Genomic DNA, 23,225 nt, shown 5'->3' on the forward strand with positions numbered 1-23,225 from the left:
AGTTACCCAGAGTGTACTGGTGTATAACAAAGGCATTTCCACCCTGCCCTTTCTGAACCAGAGCTGCCTTAGCCTGGGCCAAGAAGTTCTTGGCAGTTCCATGTCCAAATCTCTGCCAGAGATCCTGCTGTGCTGTGTTGGAAAATGAGCCACTTGATATTCTGCATTACAACTTCAATTACAGTTCATTAAAAATGGGCAAAGTTGTTTGAATCCTTTAATGCTAAGAAAGAGGCTGCCACCAGACTTTTAAAGGCCACAGTTTAGGCCTTCTCTTTACTAGTAGCTTGTTGGTAAATTCTTTGGTAAAAAAAGTGGCGTTTTTGAGTGTGATAACTTCCACTTTTCAAAATGATTTTTAACTTAGCAAGATTCAAGTGTAATCAAATTTGTGATATCATTTGGGGCAGTCTCTGAAAACTCCTGAAAACATTTTATATGCAGCCCTGCTGCTCTTCTCAGTGACTCTGTGTGCAGTGGCAGTGCCCAGGGACCTTTAAAGACACACGGGGGGTTTTCAAAGGCTCAGCCTCAGGGCTCTCCTGTTTGTGAATCCATAGTGGTTTCTGTTGAAATGCATAACCCTTGTGTGGTGTATCCCTGAGAGGAGTTTCTCCTGCGTTCCCCAGGTCTGGAGCACGAGCACGTGTGAGTTTGTGCGGACCCTGAACGGGCACAAGCGCGGCATCGCCTGCCTGCAGTACCGGGACCGCCTGGTGGTCAGTGGCTCCTCAGACAACACCATTAGGTGGGTGCCCAGGGCTGCTGTTCCTGTGTAACGCTGTCCATGTGACCAGGGAAAACAGGATTTCCCCCTTTTTTGATGCCTGCACGTCCTTGGCATGGCTTCCAGTCGGAGCAGAGGATTTATGAGTGGAACTGAACGCAGTGTGAGAGCAAACATATCACAGCCCTGTGAAAAAGTGGGCCACAGGTTTATGTCAAACTAAACAAAACTTCTTGCCTGGTCTTCTGCTTGGAGAGGTGGGGAAGGCATTGGTCACTGGTTTTCTAATTTCCTGAACTTCTAATCAACTGTTTATGCAGATAGAAAAACGTGTGTTAAAATTTCCCAGAGTAACACAGATCTAAGCTTTACTTCCATGCAATTTTGAATGACTGCACTAATTTTGATAAGCTGCAGCTGCTCTGAGTAGCATGCATGGTTCTCGTGCCTTTTAGAGCAAATTACGTGATATTTTGCCCAAGAAACCAGTCGGTAGCACATTTAAATCCCTGGGTGTGAGGCTGAAGCTGCAGTGCTCAACCTCCCTCCTCTGTTCCCTGCAGGCTCTGGGACATTGAATGTGGTGCCTGTTTAAGGGTTTTAGAAGGCCACGAAGAGCTGGTTCGATGCATCAGGTTCGACAACAAGAGGATTGTCAGTGGAGCCTACGATGGGTACGTTTGGAAAGCAGTTGCCAAAAATTTTGTCTTTAGTGAACCTTCTTCTGAAAGCCCCTGAGCCTGGTGTTCCCTGGGCCAGGGGCCTCTCCTGGTTTGGTGAATGGGTCAGTGCATACCCAAGGGGTTTCTGCTTGAGCATTTCAGCACAGTTTTAAGTGGCCAAGAAGCTGCTTTTCTGGTGCCCTTTAGCACACTCCTAAATTGTGTTATCACTCAAGTTTGACTTTCCATTGTAAGTAAACTTGTTTGGCTGAAGTGACATTGCTTTGTTTCTTCCCTCAGGAATCACTCCTTGCCAGGTCCTGTGTGCTTAGAGTAGTTCAAACTTTCTATTTTTCTAAGGCAGCACACTAAAACTGTTTATTATGAACATTAATTTATCTTGGGGGGGCTCTCAGAAGTCTTCAGGGACCATTTCTGTGGAGCTGAGGGCAGGACTCCCACCACTGGCACCTCTGTCTTGCTCAGTGCTTTCAGTCTTTAATGGATTCATGGCATTTTGCATCCCTGTCCAAACCCTCCATTTCTTTCTCAGCAGAGTTACTGAAAACAATTCTGGAACTGTGTCTGTTTTAGCCTTTTATTTGGGGTCAGTGTCTCCCTGTGGTTGGCCAGCCCAGCTTCATTCCCACCTTCCAAAGGGGTTTGTGTGTGCACAATCCTCTTGCCTGTCATACAGCCATCACAAAGCCACCACTGCATTTGCTGCTGAGAAGAAACACAAAACTACCTGTGTTTTACAAGACTGAGTTTTGGTATTTTAGTAACAGCAGAGTCTCACAATTTGCTTAATCCTGAGGAATTAGCTGTAGGGACAACCTGGCAAATCTTCCAGGGCTTTGGATGTTGTTTTCTGTGCTTACACTTGAAACAGTGTTTTCACAATGACCTCTTTCTCTTCCTTTTAGCAAAATCAAAGTCTGGGACTTGCAAGCTGCTCTTGACCCTCGTGCCCCAGCGAGTACGTTGTGCTTGCGTACGTTAGTGGTACGTAACGACTCCTTAACTCGGGCTTGTCTGGAGCACTCTCCTGGTCAGGGGGGGTTTATTGCACTGCAGTGGCATAGAGGGAAATGCCAGGATGTTTTATGAAGTCTGAATTGCTTAAGAGTAAAGGAAGATTTCTTGTCGTGTCCTGAGTGATTTGCATCTGAGCTGAAATGAAAGATCAAGTTTTTCTTAGTTTGGGATTCTCAGGAAAAAAATCATCATGACACTGTATCAGATCTTTCTAGTTATTGGTGTGTTTCCCTGATATCACTGTAGGGCTGGCTTTAAATTTCATCTTTATTAAAAAGAGGGGAGGAATCTTGGGAGCCTTTCCCAAACTTTTCTCCTATCCCTTCACTTTGCAAGGGAAGAGTTGGGAAGGGGAAAGGGGATTGAGTCACACATTGCCACAGGAACTCTTATCCCTTCAAAGGGACATTTAAGGCTGTTGCTTAAGTTATATTTTTTTTATAATTAGGGTTTTGGCTTATGATAGCTGACTTGATTAAAAATAGATTGGGGAAATGAGTTAATTTTTCTTTTAATCAAAATGTGGGTGGAATTTTCCTTCAGGAGTCAGTTTGACAAGCTGATAGCAACCCAAAGTCAGTGGCTGTAGGTGTGCACATGCTTGGCCTTGCCAGCACCTAGAGAAGAGCTGATGTGGCCAGAGATGTTTCTTGTTTTTCTTTCCCTTCAGTAGTCTTGTCACAGAGATGAGATTTAATTCTTTAATTTAGTTTTAGTGAAAAAGTTGGTTGTTTTCCTGCTGTGGGTATCCTGTAGCTCAGGTTAGAGTTTGGGGATCATTCTGCCAGCCGGGATCAGTTCTCCAGTAAAGGCAGTGTCCTCATTTTGAAGTGAATAAAAATGGATAAGCAGGACTAAGAGGAGACCCTTTCCTTTCTGGGCTTCTTGGTGCCACGTTGGGGTTTCTTGGAAGAGCTGCTGGAGCACGTGGTCCACCTCCCTTCCTATGGCAGTGTTTGAGCTCCTGGCTCCTGAGTGAGCCCTGAGGATCCTGCAGCAGCATCTCTGGGTGAACCTGAGATGATGTGATGTTTTGGGGCTGCACAAAAACAGAGTCAGCAGAGAATTCTGCAAGAGAAGGAGCCCTGGGAGAGTACTGGTGCCAACCGGTCTCCGAAATTGCTGCTACTTGATAGATAGGCAGCTCTGGTGTGGAATATTCTCAGCCTGTGGCTGACCCTGCTGAGGGAGGCTCATGGTGTGCAGGTGCTGGATGTGGAAGCAGTGAGTTTTGCTGTAAAAAACTTACACACAAAAGCAGCTTTTCTTGACTTTGTGGGTAATGTTAATGCAGGGTTTCTGAGCCAGCACAGCAGAGTGTGATGCCAGTGTACTCAAGTGTTCCCCTCTTGCCTTGCTAACTTCTTGCCTATTGCTCACAGGAACATTCAGGACGTGTCTTTAGGCTCCAGTTTGATGAATTTCAGATCATTAGTAGTTCCCATGACGATACAATTCTGATTTGGGATTTCTTAAACGTGCCACCGAGTGCCCAGAATGAGACCCGCTCCCCATCTAGAACATACACTTACATCTCCAGATAACAGTCTGCACTTTACTGCCCTCAGAAGGTAAGGAAGGCTCCCTCCTTTTATTGGGTGTGTTATAAATATCTGAAATGTTCCCTCTGCCTGCAGGTTGGCTTAGTCAAACAGCAAGATGAAGTTTTTCTTTTCATAAAGCCTGTTCATGCCACTTCTTTCACCATCTCGTCTTTGTGCAGTCACGCTGCAGCATGTCCTGTTATCTCACCCTCCTGTGTGGAATTGGGTACCTCAGGCATTTTGTAGAAAGCTGTTATGTATTCACAGCAGCCTCGGACAGGTGCTCACCAGGAAAGAGCAGTTCTGTGAGCACCACAAGGGGCAGAGGAAGCTCTCAGAGCTCAACATCGTGTCGTGTTGGGCACCTCGACAGCTCAGAGCTGTCCAAAATGGTGCCCAGGAACTTGGCCTGTTCTGTTTCCCTGTTCCTGCCAGTCAGCTCCAGTCAGTGCTCAGAGGCTCTGCTGTAGACTCCTTTGTTGGGACAGTGGATTCTTTTCCCCAGGTCACCTGTGCCAACAACTGAGCTTCAAACTATACAGAGCTGTGAGTGCTGGGCCATGGCAACACAGGCACTGCCTTCCCAAAGCAGAGCAGTCTCTGCCTGTGCCTGACTGGAGTCTTCCAGGGCACTGCAGACACCACAGCAGGAGGGGTTATGAGTGACATGGCCCCAACAGGAAGGATTTATTTTATCTGAAGTAGATAATGCTTGGTTTCAGTGTGATGTGAAAAGCTTTCCCTGTCTCCACACAAGAATGGATTTTCGTTATGTCTGGGTATGTTTGTCCCTGCTGTGGCAACATGTTCCTCAGGTTTTTCTCTCCTGTAGGATCTCTGCTTCTGGCTAGGAAACACCTTCCCTTGTGAAGACATAGTTTGAGATGCTGCTGCTTCAATCTGAGTTTGCTTTCTCCTGGAAGCATTCCTGGGGAAGTGTTGGCTGCCTTCCCTGCTGCTCAACTCTGCTTGTTCTAGAAAAAGCCAAGGCAGCTGCCTCTGCCTGAGCTGTGAGTGCTCCACCTAATCAGGCCATGATTAAGGAGGAAGTCTAATGGTGTGATGATGAGCCATGTGCAGAATCCCACTTAAACTTTCCCTTAAGGCCCTGTTTTAGGAACATTGCTGTAGAGTAGTTCAGTGAAACTCCTGGACTTGCTCATCCTGCTGCAGAGGGACAGCAGACACCTGGAAAGGCCCAACTGCTGAGCTGAATGTTTGTACAGGGTGGGGACAGGCTGAAAACACAACTCCATGGGAGAGAACTCCTGGAACTCCCCAGAGAGCCAGGCTTTCCAGTGCTGCCTGCCTTGTTCTGTTTGATCCCGGAGGACACACTTGCATCCCTTTGTGCTGTCCCTCGTGTGTCCCCAGGGACTCTGTCCTGCCCCTGCCATTGGCTTTGTGCCACTGGGTCCAGACCTAAGTGAGCTGCTGCTGTGGGAACTCCCAGGCTTCTTGAAGCTGAATAGTTTTCCCTCTCGGTGGAAAACTTCTTTGCCTCCTTTCTGAGTAATTCTATTATTTATTTTTCTTGCTTTCTCAGTCAGACAGAACAGGCTGCATTTTAGGAACAGTCTGTCTTCTACTCCGTGCACCCCTGCTTGCTTCTGGTAACTTGAAGATAATTTGAGATAGACCAATTCTTTTCTTACAGGAGTATATTGGGCTGCTTTTATTAGCTTTGATTCGTGGAAGAGCTACACATAATGTGTCTAAAGCATGAAAGAATCACAGTGTCCTGAGTGGGAAGGAAACCACAAGGGTCATCCAGTCCCACTCCTGGCCCTGCACAGACACCCCAACAATCCCACCCTGTGCCCCAGAGGATCCTCCAAAGCCTCCTGCAGCTCTGGCAGCCTTGGGGCTGTGCCCACTGCCCTGGGGAGCCTGTTCAGTGCCAACCACCCTCTGGGGGAAGAACCTTTTGCTGAGATCCACCCTGAGCCTGCCCTGACACAGCTCCAGCCGTTCTCTTGGGTCAAGAAATTAGGAGTTGAATAAAATTTACATCGATTCACTTGGACTAGCAGTGTGCTGGCGTGGGGCTTCCTTGTCACGTGGCCCAGATGACTCCCTGTCACTGGGATTTGCCAGTGCAGCATGAAATACCCTTGGCAGGGTGTTCTGCAGTTCAAATTCTGCACACTTGACAGTTCTGCACAGCTCAGTCTGGCTTGTCCCATGACACATAGCTGGAACCACACAGCCCCTGTGTCCTGGGACTTGTGTTGGTAATGACAGTCCCTTACTAGCTATTTCCTCTCCCGGAGAGATGCTGTGATGTCACTTTTTGACAGGTTTGTCTGACTTCAGAATCCAAAAACCATAGATCTACATAAAATTATGGTCAAACAGCTAATATTTCATTATGACATTTAGTGAAACAGTTTTATATGCTTTCAGACATTACAGTCTTCTGAATTTTGAAGCAGCCCTGTACACGTTTTTACAGGCTTTGCAATGTGAGGCCTCTTCAAAGTGGATCATTTTTGACAGTCCTGGCAATTGGCTGTGAGAGTTTTATTGCTTTCTGTTGAATTCCTGTTGTTTATGGTAACATGATAAAAATTGTTACCATATGATAGTCTAATATTCTTATATTAAGCACTAGGCCCTGGGCTGGGGGAAGGGAAGTCAGGGGGAAGTGCCTGCGGATGTTTTAACCTTTCCTGGGGACTTCCAATCAGAAGAGGGACGTTCTCCCTAGTCCATAAAAATGTCAGGGAAGTGACATTTAATTACACTCAGAACTTGCACAGCCTCCAAACTGATAAGGGAGTCATCAGGCTGGAAAAGGTCAACGAAATATCAAAGTATTTGAGTGTTGCGTCTGTTTTCTTGAAAGCTCCTCGTGTATTAAAGCAAGTGAACTCGCCTCCTGTGCAGAGCTGTTGCTCTGCAGTGTGATGAGGAAAGGACAGTGTCCTGGCAGGTGGGGGTCCCTGTTGGAGTAAACAGGGATCTGACCTGGGGGTCGCCTGGCAGTGCCCAGGGCAGGTTTGACTCTTACATGTCTAAGAAAACTGGCAGCCTTGGGTGACCCCCCGAGGAGCAGAGCCCTGCAGAGCCTGGCTCTTGCTCCAGTGGAACTCAGAGCATGTCCCACAGCACAGAGTCCCTGGGGTGCCTCTCCCTTGGAGGAAGGGCTGTGTTCACAGTGGGCATCCCTCAATGTCACGTCCTCCAGCTGTTCTGCCCTTTCCCTTCCAGCAAAGGATGGGCAGGGCCTGCCCAGCTCTGGATGCTGTTTGATTTGTACCTTTTCTCAGTTCACTTGTCTTTTGTCTTTTTCAGGGTTCCACAGTCTTGAACTACTGGATTTTTTGGCTACTACATGCCTGAAGATGTTGATTGACAGCTAAAGTCAGAATTGGTTCTAGATGCTGTGTAGTTGCAAAGCAGCACAATTCTATATCTAAATTTCTTAATCTTCCCTGCTCTCAGTGGTCGTCTTTGAATTTGCTACAAATTCACTGACTTGGAGTAGATGAATTTCAGAAGCCTATCCTTCCCTGCCGTGAGAAATCCAAAGCTTCACATGTAAATTGTCCGTAGAAACTGAACTCTGATGGCTTGTTTTTCAGAAATAAATCAGAAGTCAAGAAAGGACTTGGCCTAATTTATATTGCTTTGCACTTTTGTCTGACTTTAAAGAAAAAAAACAAACATTCTCCAACGAAATTTGGGTGCCAAACACATGCCCAGAATGTACAGAGCTTTGCTTTCCAGTCACCACTGTCCTTTAGGCGTTACTCATGCCAGGTTCAGAGCCCGTTCTGTTCATAGGAGTGTACGTTGGACTCTTACAAATATTTCTGACTCGCTCAGTAATATTTTTGGATGACGGTTTACTTGTTTCTGCACCAATAATTTCTTTTAAATTAAAGATTCCCTGTAATTCAGGCTAGGTTATCTGAACTAGTTGTATAGCACTGTCTTTTCCTTTTCCCTGTGCTCTGTACTCCAGCCGTCCTGCGCTTCCCGATGTTTGCTCTAGAAACCCCTGCCCATGTGTGCTTGCCTCATTTCAGATACTGTGTAAGCATGTAGATATGATGTACATACAGAAACCTCTGGTGCCAGAGTCAGGATCTCCTGACAGTACACACTAACACGCAGCGTGGGAGCACTTGGCAGCAGGATGTCCTGACTGTGGCACTGGTGGGGACATGAATTACTTAGACATTTTCTCTGCAAAAGGAGGTTTTCAGTATTCATTAGTTGTTTTTGGTTTCCTTTTTTTTTTTTTTTTTTTTTTTTTTTTTTTTTTTTTTTTTTTTTTTTTTTTTTTTTTTTTTTTTTTTTTTTTTTTTTTTTTTTTTTTTGTTTTGTTTTGTTTTGTTTGGTTTGTTTTTTTTTTAATGGGAACTACATATTTTAAAAATGTAATTTCTAAACTTTTTAAAAATTAAAAATTGTTTAATTTATGTTCTGTATCTTATATTTTTGTGCTGCGGTATTTACAGATGTCTGTCTTTAACACCAGCGGGTCCTCGCAGACACCTGCTGATGTCCTTCGGTAGCGTTAGTTTGGCTGCTCGGTGGAGAAGATACCATGGGCCAAAGTTCCATTTATTTATGTTTGGTTTGTAACACTTCCTTACGGTGCAGTGGAGGTCCCTTCCAGTCTGATTTCCGTGCTCATCCCCGTGCTGGTTTTCCATAACAATCTGCTGTGACCACGTGCCGATGTCCCGGTTCCTCCTCATTAGCATGGTTTTGTTAGACCCTCCACAGTTCCCCGAGTTCTCACGGTCTCCCCTGTCCCTGGTGTGGTTGTGCAGCTGCATTTTCCTTGGGTCAGGGTGAGCCGTGGCTGGCTCAGACACGGACACTCATCCTCCTCGACCGTGCTGGCTGTGGCTGTGCCCGCTGCCCTGCGGAGCTGTGCTGGCACAGACACGTCCTGGCGTTCCTCTGGCCGTGTGCCCGTCCTGCAGCACTGTGTGCTGTGCTCTGGCAGCGCTGGCTGGGTTTGTGTTTCTCCCGTTGCGGTCCCAGGGCAGGGCCGGGCGGTGCCGAGGCCGCTCTCTCCACGGGACCCTGCGGAGCGGTGTGGATGGCGAGGTGCTGCCGCCCCCCCGGCGGTGCCGCTGGAGGGGTTCCCTCCCCCCGGGCAGGGACAGTCAGACCCCCATTGCCATGTTCCCCAGCGCTGTCTCTCCTCGCCGTGACCGAACGTGCTGAAGTGCGGAAGATCCGGCGCTCTGGGCGTCCGTAAGGTCATTTTTGGTAAGCTTGGCAGTAGCTCGTGCGAGTGTCTTACTTCCCCCTCCTCATCTAACAGCTTTAATAATAAACTGGCTAAAAAGAGAAACCTGTCGCAGCCCTGAAGACAAAGGTATTTGTTTCCGAAGAGCGGAGTCCTTTTGTTAAAATGCATGTGTAAGATTTAAATTCCTGTTTTTTCCTTGGGAGATAATGGTATTTGAACATGCAGTCTAAAACTTCTTTGTGCTTTGTGTAACATAGCAGTGGACTTTTGTGATTGGCACCCAAGGAACTCGACTCCTGGGATTCATGGTAGTGATCCTGGCTGCACTCTGGACTTTGTTTTGCTAACCATAATTGAGCAACTGTACATTACTGCGATATTAATGTTTCAAAGCACTGGGATAGTCTAATTCTAACTTGTTTGCCAATTATCTGTTTGGAAAGTTGGTGTATGAACAGCTTCTTGAAACTGTTAAATTGTACAGATATCGTTCATGATCTAAAGCTTTGTACTGTGGAATGTGCTTAATAAAAAAAAGTTTGAACTTAATTTGTCTGGTGAATGGCTGAGTGACATCGTCTCCACAGCCCTCAGTCCCGTGCTGACTTCAGGCCAGGTTGGATGGGGCTTGGAGCAACCTGGTCTAGTGTGCCTCCACAGGAACATCAGAAGAATTTTTTCTTACTTTTATCAAGAATGCAGATAGAATTTTTAAAATATTACTTATCTCCTTGCTTGTTAAAACAACCTGAGCCCTGTGTCTTCCAGCGCTCACTCTGACTCAGGACAGGCTTTGTTCTGGGTTTTCTTTAGCTCGTGTGCAGTGACTGGGGAGAAAAGGGATTCCAAGTTGTCAGCTCTGCCCTCTTCCCCCCGCTCTGCTCTCAGTGGTTTTATTTGTGAGTTGAGTTCCCTTCAGATCAGTTTGAGCAGTTGCTGCCTGTGTGTGGTTAATGAGTTGCTCCAGTTCATTCCTGACCGGAGGTGGTCCGTGGTGCAGATCCCCTGCCTCGGGGGGACTGGCCAAGGCTGTGCTGCTTGGGCTGGCTTTGTGTGCCAGCCAGGGGGGCCACAGGGAGCTGCTCATGAAGCTTTGGGTTTGGGGAGATGTCTGTTGGAGCCACTGACCTGAAATGCTTTTCAAGGTGCTGTAAACCCTGTGGTAAGAATATGAACGTGGTCCTGGCTCAGTGCTGGCAAACAATCCTCAGAAAGCCTCTAACCCAGAGCACTTTTTATTCTTGACCCACTCTAGCACTGGGTAGTAGTTTCTAAGCAGAGTTGCTGCTGCTGAGGTTGAGGCTGCTCCCAGTGAGAGCAGCGGAGCCAGATCTCATCTGTCAGAAATGCACTGTGAAAGGGCAGCCTCAGTGGGCCCCTAACAGGGGTTGGGAAGGCCTTGCTGGGTATTGTTATCCCAATAAGCTGCAAAAGCTCTGTGATAGATCTGCAGTATAAACCCTGAGGTCAAACTTGAACATTCCACCTTACCTGGGTGGCCTTTGGTTTTGGTGGGTTTGTTGGAGTTTTCCTTGCAGTTGTAGCCTTTTTAGCAGTTGTCTGTTAATTCCCACCAGAGAACTTCCCAGTGAAGCTGTGGAGGCACCTCTCTGCTGGCTGTTCCACCCATCCTGGTGTGATTTGGGGCCCCTTTGGGCTCTCCCCTCCCACCAAGGGTTGGAGCATGTGAGCAAGGAGAGCAGGTCTGGGGGTCTGTTGGCCCTTGCAGGCACAGGGGGGTCTCGCTCAGGCCCGGCATCTGCTGCCAAACCCTGCCCACCCTGCTGGGGCCGCCCTGGATGGTGTTGGGACCCATCCCTGCCCTGCTGCTCTGCTGGCCCTGAGCGCTGCAAAGGGTGGGGAGGCCTTGGCAGGGGCTGCCCAGGGAGGTTTGGAGTGCCCAGCCCTGGAGGTGTCCAAGGCTCTGGGCTGGGCACAGGGTGGGGATGGGGCACGGGGGGGACTGGAAGATGTTGGAGGGCTTTTCCAACCTCAGTGATCCTGTGATTCCAAGAGCTCTGAGCACCTTGAGTGAGTCTGTGTCTGCTCCCCTGGGGGCTGTGGGGCACCCTGTGGGGATGTTCCTGCCGTGGCTCTGCAGCTCCAAACCCACCCACGGCTGCAGGGCCATGTCTGTTGGGTGCTCTGGTCTCCACCAGAGAGGTGAGAACAGGAGGTGACAGCTGGAAAGAGAATAGGAAAGCAGCCCTGTGCAATAGGGTGGGTGCTGAGCAGGGCTGTTGGCTCCAGCCCTGGGGGACAGCACAGCAAGGACATGGAGCTGCTGGAGCTGTGCCAGGGCAGGCTCAGGGTGGATCTCAGCAAAAGGTTCTTCCCCCAGAGGGTGGTTGGCACTGAACAGGCTCCCCAGGGCAGTGGGCACAGCCCCAAGGCTGCCAGAGCTCCAGGAGCGTTTGGACAACGCTCTGAGGGACAGGGTGGGATCATTGGGTTGTCCTGGGCAGGGTCAGGAGTGGGACTGGATGATCTGTGGAGGCCCTTTCCAGCTCGGGATGTTCTGTGTGCCAGCAGGAGACGTCAAGTGGTGTGAGTGCCCACTCTGGGAGAGGTTTCCCTCTGTTCATGGAGACAAAGGTGTGAAACATTCCCTGCATGTTTATGGATTGGGGGTTCCTGTGGGCATCGCTCAGCTCTGGCACTGCCTGGGAGGTGTATCCATGTGGGAATGGCCCCCTCTCTCCCTGGGAGGTGTATCCATGTGGGAATGACCCCCTCTCTCCCTGCAGCTCCACCAGGGCTGCTCCAGGCTCTGTCCAGGGTGGGGAGGCAGCCCTGGCTGGTGGCCCCTCTTTTATCCGAGGTTGGGGCTCAGGCTGAAGGAAAACCAGCTTTCCTTGTCGGGCTGATGTCAGGAGTCGCAGTTCCATCTTTTCCTTGGCACAGGTCAGTGTAAATAAAGTGAGGTGCCTTTGTATCTCTTGACTATTTTTTTTTTCCGCAGTTGAAAATTCTGTATTTTCTTTTCCTCCTTTTTTTCCCTTTGAAGGAGCCCTTTGAAGGTTTAATTTTTAATTTTTAATTTCCAAGCACATCATGCTGTTTTTTTTTTTCCCCTGTGAGGCTCCCACTAAGACGGGCTGGCCCTTCCATGTGGGGGGTCAGTGGGATGACTCTGCTGGATGAGCCTCTGGACAGCAGGAACTGAGCTGGGTCCTGGGTCTGATGGAACCTCCTCAGACTCGAGGTTTCACTCTGCTCTGGGCAGTAGCTCTTCCCAGCAGGTCTCAAACTGGGCTGTCTGTGGCAGGGTGTGCCTGCCCTAATTTGGGAATGGGTGGTTGAATTCTAGTGTATTTTGTAAAGAAAAAAAAAATCCAAGCAAACACAAACCAAACAAAAGCTGTGGTGAGATTACAGAATTCGAATCTTTCAGCTGGAAGGAAATGCTGGGACTGGTGGAGCCATTGCCTTCATGCAGCTCCTTGAGCTGCACCTTTCAACCCCACCCTGGGACAGACCCAGTTAAAGTTCCCATGGGAGCCACCTGCACGTTCCAGGACTGAGTTCTCAGTGCTTTTCCAGCAGAGTGAGCCCAGGTTCACGCCCTCAGCATCTGTATTTTTACAGCACCAACCACAGTATCCCACTGTATAAAGATCAAGGCTTTAGCCCTTGTTTTCAAGGAATGTAGGTGTGTGACGCTCTGGGCTATGGATTTCTGAGAGCCAAAAGCTTCCAGCCTGAATTAAAGAACACAGCATTGTTCTTTATTGGACCTTCCTCTGTGCTGCACCAACCAAGAGCCTGGGGGATGCCCAGGGGCATCCTGTGAGGATGCAGGGATAAAAGTGTAGGAATAATGTAAAAAATAAGTTCAGAAAAGGCCCTCTTCTCCACCCCATCCCACCAGAGCTTTTCCTAAAATTCCCAGGGCACACCCAGTCTTCAGGAACAGCCTCCCTTGGCTGTGCAGCCACAGGGCTTAGAGCACCCTTGGCACGGTCTGTGACCATCCCTGCCGTGCAACCCCCCCAGGATGCTGCAGTGGCACTTTGGTTGCTCTGTGGTGGCTCGTTGGTTGTCCCTGTGGCCCAGCCCGGGGTGCTGAGCACACAGCACGAAACTCAGCAGGTTTTATGGTGCAGCCCCTGGTCCTGCTGCCATGGGGGTGGGCTGGAGCACTCACCGACCCTCCCAAGGTCCAGCTTCTCTCTGGTTACTTCAAAAGCCTTTGTGCTGTGCTCTGACACAGGGCTCAGTCACCTGCCAATCACTCACACACCAGAAGCATCATTCCCACACCCCTGTGGGAGGTGGTGTATTCATGGGAGTGCCACCGTGTCTGTAGCTGACATCCTCTTGGAATGCCTCGTGGATGGTTCGTGCCAGGAGTGCAGCTGCTGTAGCAGGACGAGGGACTGAACTGAGTTGAGACTTCTCTGCTTTCAGCTCTTTGAGCTCCCTCAGTTTCCCTGGTTGTTTCCCTTACCAGTAAACATGTGGCGTGTGCCCACTAAAATCTGTTAGCACCGACTGAAACACTTCATTTTTATCCTTAGGAGATTTTGGGTTAGTTTTAGCATTGAGATTATTTTTTTTTTTTTTGAATATTCAAACCGGTACTTGAACAAGTCGAAATTGCAACTGAACCAAAGAGGGATTCTCCAGAATTTTCAGGGTGGTTTGTACACCTCCACACGAGGTACCTGTACCCAGTCGGGCTTTAGGGACGGGCACCTTTTGCCTTCTGTGTGGTGGTGACCCTGCAGCTCCCCAGCCCTCCCCGAGCTGTGTCGGCGCTGTGGGAGCAGAAATGAGCTCCGGCTGCCTCCGCCAGGCTTTGGAGTCTCCCCACCCTCTCTCCCGTATCGCCTTTCCCGCTGTCTGCTCGTGGCTGCGAACCCGGGGCAGCCTCGTGTCCCGGCAATGCAGATCCCTCTGTCTGTGGGATTTCTGGGATCAGCACAGCGAGGCTCCTCTCCCGATGATCTGGCGGGTCTTTCCCACCTAAACACGAGTCTCTGACGAGCTGTGCAGGTGTCTGCACCCTCCAGCCTGCTCTGTGCTTGGGGACAGCTCCTCCGAGGTGCTCAGGGGGGATCCATCGGGAAAAGGCACTCGGAGCGGTCGGCAAAGCCATCAGTGACTCCAAACGCCCCAGCTGGTTCGGCACAGCCCCCCTGCCAGCCCCTCGTGGGCACTGCTGGGCCTCGGCCCGTGCTCCTTTGGCCCCAAACCTGCCCCAAAGTGCAGCACGTGCCACAGGAGCCGAGCTGGGAAAGGGAAAGTCCAAAGCCCGGCACTGGGTTTGGAACACAAACGTTCCCCTCCTCAGTGGGGTTGCTCTGGGTGAGCAAGAGGCCCGAGGAAGCGGCCAGGAGAGTGTGGCCCCAAAGCTTTGCTTGTCCTCGGGTGGGAGAGGAAATGGCTCCTGGCTTTGCATGCGGAGCCTCGGTTTTGGGGAGAGAGGCTTAGATAGATCACTGAATCACAGAACATGCCGAGGTGGGAGGGACCCCCAAGGATCATCCAGTCCAACTCCTGGCCCCCCACAGGACCCCCCCAAGGGTCACACCCTGTGCCCAAGATGGGCAGGTGAGTGGTCCTGTGTGACTGTGACTTGCCGAGGCCCCTTTGTACCCCCTGGTCCCCATCCTGCTGCCCCTGGGCAGGGCCCCCTTGGCACTAATCCTGACCTGCACAGAGAGGGGTGATCGGGGCACGTGGGGATGGGAAGAGCAGCACAAGCAATGGGGGCAGGGAAGGTCTCCTTCACAGAGGTGCCTCCTCTGTCTCGATTGCACCCATTTCTCACAGCAATCAGCGCGATCCCGCCCAGCACCTCCAGGATGAAGCGGGAAATGGGCGGCCACGGTGCCCGGAGGTGTGTGGCACCTTGGGCAGCAGCTGGTGCAGGGTCCTGCCTGTCTGGGCTGTGCTCACAGGAGGCTGAGCCATCACCCCGGCACTGCCTGGCTGGGATGCTGGGAAATGCCGAGCACCAAACCCTCCCCCAGGAGCAGCGGCACGAGATGTGAGTGACGCTGAGCAGCACCTCGGACCCACCAGAAGCCTCATTCCAGGGCTGTCCGGCGGGAGGGAGGCAGGTGAACACGGGGGAGACAACCTTCTCCTGTGCCCCTGGGGCTCCTGGATGTGGCTCAGAAATGAAGCTCAGCCCCAAAGCCAAGCGTGCTGGGAGCCACCCGAGCGCAGCCACTGCTGCTCCGGAGGGACCCTGCCCAGGACAGATGATGCTTTGCTCACTAATCACATTTCAGGACATATAATCCTGACTTCACACTTTTTCCCAGACAATATCTTTCCATATAATCTTAATGATTCCTGCTGCAATAACAAATAGGCAGCCCTGAGAATAACTTCACACTTAATTGCTCGTGCCAAGAATCTCACCACTTGGCCCTTCTTTGGGTGTTTTCCCTCCAATCCATCTGCACAAACAGAAGTGGGCCAGTTCTGTGCCTCAGGAATGAGGAGATAAAAAGGCAATAATTTATTTTTCCACCAAAGCTAGAAGTATTTTATAGAATTTGCTAAAGTTTTTGTTTCAGGAAATTTCATCATGTCTCCAGGAAAAAAAAAAAAATAAAAAACGCCTAATTGGCCTCAGATTTTCTAACTCCCTTTTCATTTTTGTAATATGAGGAGGTCTAGGTCATCTCAAGGTCACTGCAGTTAGTGTTGCTTTAGTGCACCTCTGTGGATACCTCGTTTCTGCAGCAGTTTTTCCTTGAAAAACAGCCCCAGTCTGCTGCTGTAACAGCCCCTTTCCTTGGCAACCATTTGCATTCCTTTAGCATATGGAAATATTTTTAAAAACACATAACATATAGGGCTGCTTGTAGGTGAAATTCTCCAACAGAAATGGAGCAAATGCTTCTCAGCTCTTTGAATGGTGTTGTAAAAAAACCAAAAAAAACCAAACCAGAAAGTTGCCATTTCCCATTATCTTGACTGGAATCTTAATGTCAAAATAAAATGCTGCTGGTTATCAAATTAATAAAAATGTTTTGCTTGGGAAAAATTTAAATTTACCACCCTCCCAAGGCTTCCTTCTGTCTTGCCATGTTGGTTTACAGGGCTTGGGGTGGTGAGGTCATTCCAGCCTTGGTTTAGCTTGATCTGCCTGCTCTGTCTCAGTAAAGCTGTGGATTCCAAATCCTTCTCAGGCACAGGGGGTGACTCTTGGGGCTGGGCCTGTGCAGGGCCAGGAGTTGGACTGGATGATCCCTGTGGGTCCCTCCCAACTCAGCGTGTTCTGGGATCCTGTGGTGCTTCCTGTGTGCTCCCCCTCATTGCCTCCACCTGATTTTGTCTCTTTGTGCCTCTGCTGTCAAAACCTGGCAACATTTTGCAAATTCCCCAGTGAGAAGCCCAACTGCAAATGAAAACTGGACCATCCATCCGGGGTTGCCCCATCCCAGGGCAGGATCTGGCCCTTCCCTTTGCTGAACTTCATCTCCCAAATTTATGGTGGCAGTTTCTGAACTCCAAGGCTCGGAAAGGACCTCAGGAGATGGTGATGTCATGGCCTGGAAATTAATTACAAGCAGGACTTGGAAAAAGATTGGTGTGGAAGTGGTTGTGCCCCCGTAGGAGAATTTGGGTTTTTTGGGGCAAGCATGTGGTTAATCAGAGTGCCAGGCTGGATCCTGGGCCTGAGGCACCTCTGTATTTATCTGTATTTCCCCTAAAAAAAGGGAGAGCCTGCACTGTAGTTTGGATCCCTTGCTGAGGATGCCTGGTCTGCACTGCTCCCCACCTCTGAGTCTTGGGTAGGACCTCACAGCCCCTCTGGCACAGGGGGGCGTGTGTGTGAATGTGCATTGTTCATTTTGAAAAAAATCCTGTCCTTTCTCCAGCAACACCTCATTGCTGTGGGAAAACCTGCTGTGTGCCCAGTGCCAGGGATGCCTCACGAGAAAGCTGTGCTGGCCTGAAGGCAGGGGAGGTCAAACTCTGCTTTCCTGAAGATCACTTTTCACCAAACTGAAAGTCCATAAATGCCTGCACCACTTGCCTTGGCAGGGGGTGGAAAGAAAATTGGACTGAAGGGAGAAAAATCATAAAAAATCATAAAAAATCATATATTGATGGCAAGAGCAGCAATGAAAGCAGTATCGAAATTAGCCCTGTGTGACCAGCAAGGCACAGAGTGATGCTGAAGGATAAATTAACTTTCCCTTCCAAGCCCAGCTGGCAGGGCCTGGGTCAGCAGCAGATGCCTGAGCTGGTTCAGACACCTGAGGAGATGACAACGCTGCCCATGCAGGCGTGTGCTCCCTCCTGTGCCCTCCTCACAGCACCCTGTTCCCTGGAGCTGCTCTGGAAGATCTCAGGAGAAGATCATGGAAAGAGGGAGCAGGGGAAACACACATCTTGTTTTATTTCTGTAGGAGAAATACCCTTGGTCCTGTTACTGGAGAAGAAAACATCAAAACAAGAAGAGGAGTTCAGACTGAAAGAGGGGAAACTTATGTCACAAATATGGGAGAAATCCTTCCCTGTGAGGGTGGGCAGGCCCTGGCACAGGTTACCCAGAGAAGCTGTGGCTGCCCCTGGATCCCTGGAAGTGTCCAAGGCCAGGTTGGACGGGGCTTGGAGCAGCCTGGGCTGGTGGAAGGTGTCCCTGCCCAGGGCAGGGGGTGGAATGAGATGGATTTAAGAACCTTTCCAATCCAAACCATTCTGGGATTCTATGACTCAAACAGGTGCTGCAAGATCCTGTGATCCATTCACAGAATCACAGAATCACTGAACAGTTTGGGTTGGGAGGGGCTTTAAAGATCATCTTGTTCCACCTGTCTGCCATGAGCAGGGACCCTTTCCACGTGGATCTTTTCGTGTGGCCACACCAGGGCCTTAATGTCCCTCAGGGACCCTCAATCCACATCCAAGCACAAAGGAACATTTTGTAGCTTTTATTCCAGGGCTTGTGTTCTCTTTCTCACAACTCCCATGGCCTAATCTCTGTTGGCAAGCTGAGAATACAAAATGAAACACCCTCATACATATCCATTTACAGCTGTGTGTCATGTGCTGGTGCTGATCCATCTGTGTCTCGGGCCACTCGGGGTACGGTGGGAGGGCAGCCCGTGGAGAAAACAAGTTTGCAGAGCAAGGCATTTCTGCTGGGATGACCTTGGATAAGATCTGCTGCCCTCAAGGTTTCCTTTTCCTCCTGCACCTGCTGGCCACTGTGAGGCACTGGCAAGCCTGCAGTGAGGTTCTCAGCTCGGAAGGGCTCATTCCAGGAGGGTTCAGCCCTTGTTTAGGGAGCAGGTTGGGTGGCTGGGTTTTCCCAGGGGCTCTGAGCATCTGGCAGCACACGCTTTTGAAAACCTGAGCTCTGTATGGGGCTGAGTTTAAGGAAAGTTTTTGAAAGTCGTGCCCCGCTTGTGACAGCTGAGAGATCTGAATCCTGCCTGGGAATGAGATCAAGTGTCCTTCCATGTGGGATGGAGTCACAGAACCACAGAATGACCTAAGTTGGAAGGGACCTTAAAGCCCATCCAGTGCCACCCCCTGCCATGGGCAGGGACACCTTCCACCAGCCCAGGTTGCTCCAAGCCCCGTCCAACCTGGCCTTGGACACTTCCAGGGATCCAGGGGCAGCCACATCTTCTCTGGGCAACCTGTGCCAGGGCCTGCCCACCCTCACAGGGAAGAGTTTCTTCCCCATATCCCATCTAAACCTGCTCTCTGTCAGTGTGAACTGTCAGTGTGAAGCCATCCCCCCTTGTCCTGTCACTCCAGTTCCTGGTGAAATGTCCCTGTCCCCATAGGCCCCTTCAGTACTGGAAGGTGCTATGAGGTCTCCACTCAACAGCCTCTCCTCCAATCCTCCCACCCAGCTGGGTTCCTGGTGAGCACAGCGTGATTTGTTTGCACCTTCTGCTTCCTCCTGACCATGTTTTGCCATATTAGGCAAATAATAGAACTGGAAGAGGTGCCAGTAACAAATACCATATTTTTCTCTGTCAATGAGTTTCCTGCAAACACACATTTCTAGGAGTCTGCTGGTCAGAGCTGGCTGCCCAGCCCAGCCCAGCGTGTGTCAGCAGAGTGCTGGTGAATTATTTGCCGTGCCTTGTCCTTGGCCATTGGCTGGCAGTGATTAATCACGGACCTTGGGTGCTCTTCTTTTGTTTTGCTTTTTCGCTCCATGACCGGATAACTGAAACAAGAGGAGCGAAAGGAGGAAATTCAAGTGGCCACATAGGCTTCCAGCAGGAGTTCTGGAGCCAGCACACATTCATGTGAGAGCTGGCCAGACTTTCGCTTCTTCCACTACCTCTGTGACATTTTGGCAGCTCCTGAGCCCATTGCTGAGTGTTTAACTCGTCCCATGTGACACAATCCAAATATGCTGGGCTGTGCTCCTTCTGAGCTCCTGCAGTGGGAGAACAGGCATCCAGATGACATCCCTTCTTAGGGAGAATCAGCACTGCTTTTTCAGGAACCTCATGGACTGGACGTGTGTCCTTTCTCTCAGCCAGTGCTGTGGGATGGTGTGGGAAGAGCATCAGAATTCCTGGGAACCACAGGGCCAGCAGAGGTCAAGGGCAGTGGGGACACAAACCTGAGGCAACTTTATTTTAGTTTATTCTGAGACAGTTCAAGGTCCCCCGTGCCAAAGCAGGGGCTTTATTTCTCCATCCTTGAGGATAGTTCAGCACAAATCCAGCCTGATTGCCACTGGCACGGTCCCCAGTGGGAGCAGGATCACATTGGCCAGGGAGGGTCTGGGCTGGCAGAGTGAGGATCCTCCTCACTGAGCCCTCCTGGTCACACAGGGCTGGTGCCTGCTCTGCTCAGCCTGGGCATGGCCAAGGAAAGGGCTTTGTCAGACCCTGGGTTAGGGCACCAGGTGGGACTGCTTTGAACTGAGATGTTACTCGTGCATGAGACAGGAAACCACTGGTTTTAAGCAGTGACCTCAAGCCCACAGCTGGGTAAACCAGCAGGCAGAGACAGCTGAAGCTGCCATTGCTCTCTTTGCATTTGTCATCCCTGTATATTTGGATTTTACTACTGTGTGTAGCCCTGTTCATTACCCAGCTCCTTCTAAGCAACAACCAGAACCTATTTCTTGTAAATAGTTTGTAAGCACCTTTAAAAACAACCTCCTCCAAATGTATACCCTCGAACTTTGCCTGGGAATAAACATTCCATGCCTCCTGGAATGGATGGGGCTTTTTGTCCTCACTTTAAATTCGTGGGCAAAGATTTTGAAAAATGTCACATGATTTTAGAAATCACAGTGGTTGAAGATTAATTTAGAGGCATTGTTGAACTGCTTCACAACCCAAATATTGAATTTCAAGCAGCTCAAGCCATAACCTGGAATAAAAAATGTTTAAAATGATTGGTTGGTTTTGAAATTTTTGCTTATCCCATCTTTTACTACCTTCTCATACTTTTATTCACAGAATAAACACCACATTCAGCTGCAGCAGTGACCCTGGGAGCAGGTGCAAACCAGGAGACAGGGACAGTCAGTGCACTGGCAAGCCTGGAACCCACGTGCAAGGCAAAGAGGGGGCAGGACAAGGGGCAGAGAAGCTGGAAGTGGCCCTGATAGTTTAATTTAGTTGCACTGTTAGTTCTTCAGGGACTTTGAAGTCAATTTATACCTGGATCTTTGACAGCATTGTTCAGTTTAGGTGAGTCTGTTGCCCACTTCCACTGCACAGCTGTCAGTTGTTGGGGTTGTCTTTCTAACACTTGCAAAGTGCTGCCTCAACTTTGGAATGGTCAGAAGGACTTGGACTCTTTGTCTGGGTTGTTTCCTTGGTGGGGAGGATGAGTGGAGTCCATTTTCAAAATCTCTCTTGTTCGTGAGTTATTTACACCCTTGGACAGGGTTTTGATGGCAGGGCTGATGTTAATAGCAGGTGCAGATCTATTTTCAGAGCTACAGCAGGATCAGTGCTGTCTCTGAGCATCTCCAGCCAACAGCAGTGGATTCTGTGCCCAGAGCATCCCATGACACTGCGATTTGGAGTCCCAGCTCTTCCCCAGCACAAAGTGGGGCCCCACTGCAGAGAACATGAGCTTGGCACGCAATTTGGAAATGATTCCTCTCCCACATATATTCAGCCACCTGGCTCAGCTGAGGATTAAGCAGTGATTTCTGGTGCCAGTCCAGCTGAGGTTGTCTGGCTGACGGGGGGAGCAGAGGGGGCTGTGTTTGCCTGGTGCACGTGGAAGGAACAGCAAATGTTTGGGCAGAGCAGGCACATCCCCCCCTCCTCAGCACAGCCACTCACCCCCTCGTGGGGAGCACGGAGGGCAGGTGTGTCACACCAGTGCCCTGCCCCGCACCACATCCCCACAGGAGGTGGCAAATAAAACTGCCTCCAAACCTCTACAGGGAAAGGAAGAGTTGTGTAAGATTCCAAAGGAAGCAAATAGCATTAGATTGTTCTTCAAAATGAAACAGAACCTCATGTCTGGGCTAGAGCTGCTCTGGTGCTCCATCGTGTGCCTTGCCGTTGGGATGCCAGTCCACAGGGATCATGGATCATGGATACAAGACTGTCTGGAAAAATGAGCTCTCTTTGTGAACTTCACAGTCACAGAATGTGCTGAGCTGGGAGGGACTCACAAGGATCATCCAGTCCAACCCCTGGCCCTGCACAGGCCCAGCCCCAAGAGTCACCCCCTGTGCCCCAGAGGATCATCCAAAGCCTCCTGGAGCTCTGGCAGCCTTGGGGCTGTGCCCACTGCCCTGGGGAGCCTGTTCAGTGCCAACCACCCTCTGGGGGAAGAACCTTTTGCTGAGATCCACCCTGAGCCTGCCCTGACACAGCTCCAGCCATTCCCTGGGGGCTGTCCCTGCTCCCCCCAGAGCAGAGCTCAGTCCTGCCCCTCCTCTGCCCCACAGGAATTGCAGACTGTGATTTGCCTTCTGCCTTTTTGTTTGGTGATGAAATCACATCCTAAAATCACACACACAGTAATGAGGTCTTTTAAAATTTCAATTGTTGCCCAAGAGAAGGAGTTCAGTGGGATTGCTGATGAAGTGGAAGGGGCAGATAGCTGTAAAAACATACTGAGATTATTTTAGCCAACTGCTAAAATGTGAATGTTTACCAGACTGAGCCATTTGGTAGTGCTTTAGATTCTACAGTTTGGACCCAAAGACAACCAGAAATGGAGCAAAAAATTAAATAATAAATGCATTCTTAAGGTAACTATAAAGAAGAAAACTGACCAGTAGAAATCTGGCACCTCCAAGGAGTACATCTTCTCTTTTGTTTAACTCCAGTGGCTTGTATGGGTCAAAGTTCCTTATGTTGGGGATTGCACAACTTCTGTGGTGTTCCATGGAATCACAGAATCAACTGGGTTGGAAAGATCCCCATCATCATCAGGTCCAACCCTTGATCCAACCCCGCTGTGGTTCCCAGCCCATGGCACTGATGCCACATCCAGCCTGTCCTCAAACACCTCCAGGGACAGAGAATCCACCACTTCCCTGGGCAGCCCATTCCTATGGCTGAGCACTCTCTCTGGAAAAAATTCCTTCCCAATATCCAACCCAAACCTCCCCTGGCACAGCTTCAGACCGAGCCCTCTCGTCCTACTGCTGGTTCCTGGGAGAAAAGACCAACCCCCACCTGGCTCCCCCCTCCTGTCAGGGAGTTGCAGAGAGTGCTGAGTCTCCCCTGAGCCTCCTCTTCTCCAGGCTCAACAACCCCAGCTCCCTCAGCCTCTCCTCACAGCACCTGTGCTCCAGTCCCTTCCCCAGCCTCCCTGCTCTTCTCTGCACCTTCTCTAGTCCTTCCTGACCTGAGGGGCCCATGCAACTACCTGTTACTGCCTGGAAAAACTGTCAGGGCATTAAGCTGAGGTTTTCCATGTAATGTTGCAGTTACCTTGGAAAGGCCCACAATGCAGCTGAATGACAAACAGTGCCTCCAAATAGAGGGCAGAGTCCTGAGCCATTGGCTGGCACAGCATTCCAAAGCCAGGCTCTCAGCAGCTTACAGGGCTGCAGAGAGGCCACAGGAGGATATAGAAACATTTTCTTTTTTCAGGCTTGGTAA

General features: G+C 50.0%; 1 protein-coding gene across 1 annotated transcript in view; it reads left to right on the forward strand.

The window, feature by feature from the left end:
* The window catches only part of LOC114070849 (F-box/WD repeat-containing protein 1A-like), a 23,669-nt gene extending 16,086 nt beyond the window's left edge, over positions 1-7,583 (forward strand). The window contains exons 5-9 of the mRNA XM_027908454.1: positions 630-748; positions 1,291-1,401; positions 2,316-2,394; positions 3,810-3,998; positions 7,269-7,583. Coding sequence (XP_027764255.1) covers positions 630-748; positions 1,291-1,401; positions 2,316-2,394; positions 3,810-3,971 — 471 coding nt within the window. The 3' untranslated portion in view covers positions 3,972-3,998; positions 7,269-7,583. The remainder of the gene's footprint in view (positions 1-629; positions 749-1,290; positions 1,402-2,315; positions 2,395-3,809; positions 3,999-7,268) is intronic.
* The last annotated feature ends 15,642 nt before the right edge of the window (positions 7,584-23,225 follow it).

This window comes from Empidonax traillii, unplaced genomic scaffold, assembly GCF_003031625.1.
Source record: "Empidonax traillii isolate 1590-97213 ecotype Southwest subspecies unplaced genomic scaffold, ASM303162v1 scaffold1714:size101782, whole genome shotgun sequence".
Lineage (NCBI taxonomy): Eukaryota > Metazoa > Chordata > Aves > Passeriformes > Tyrannidae > Empidonax > Empidonax traillii.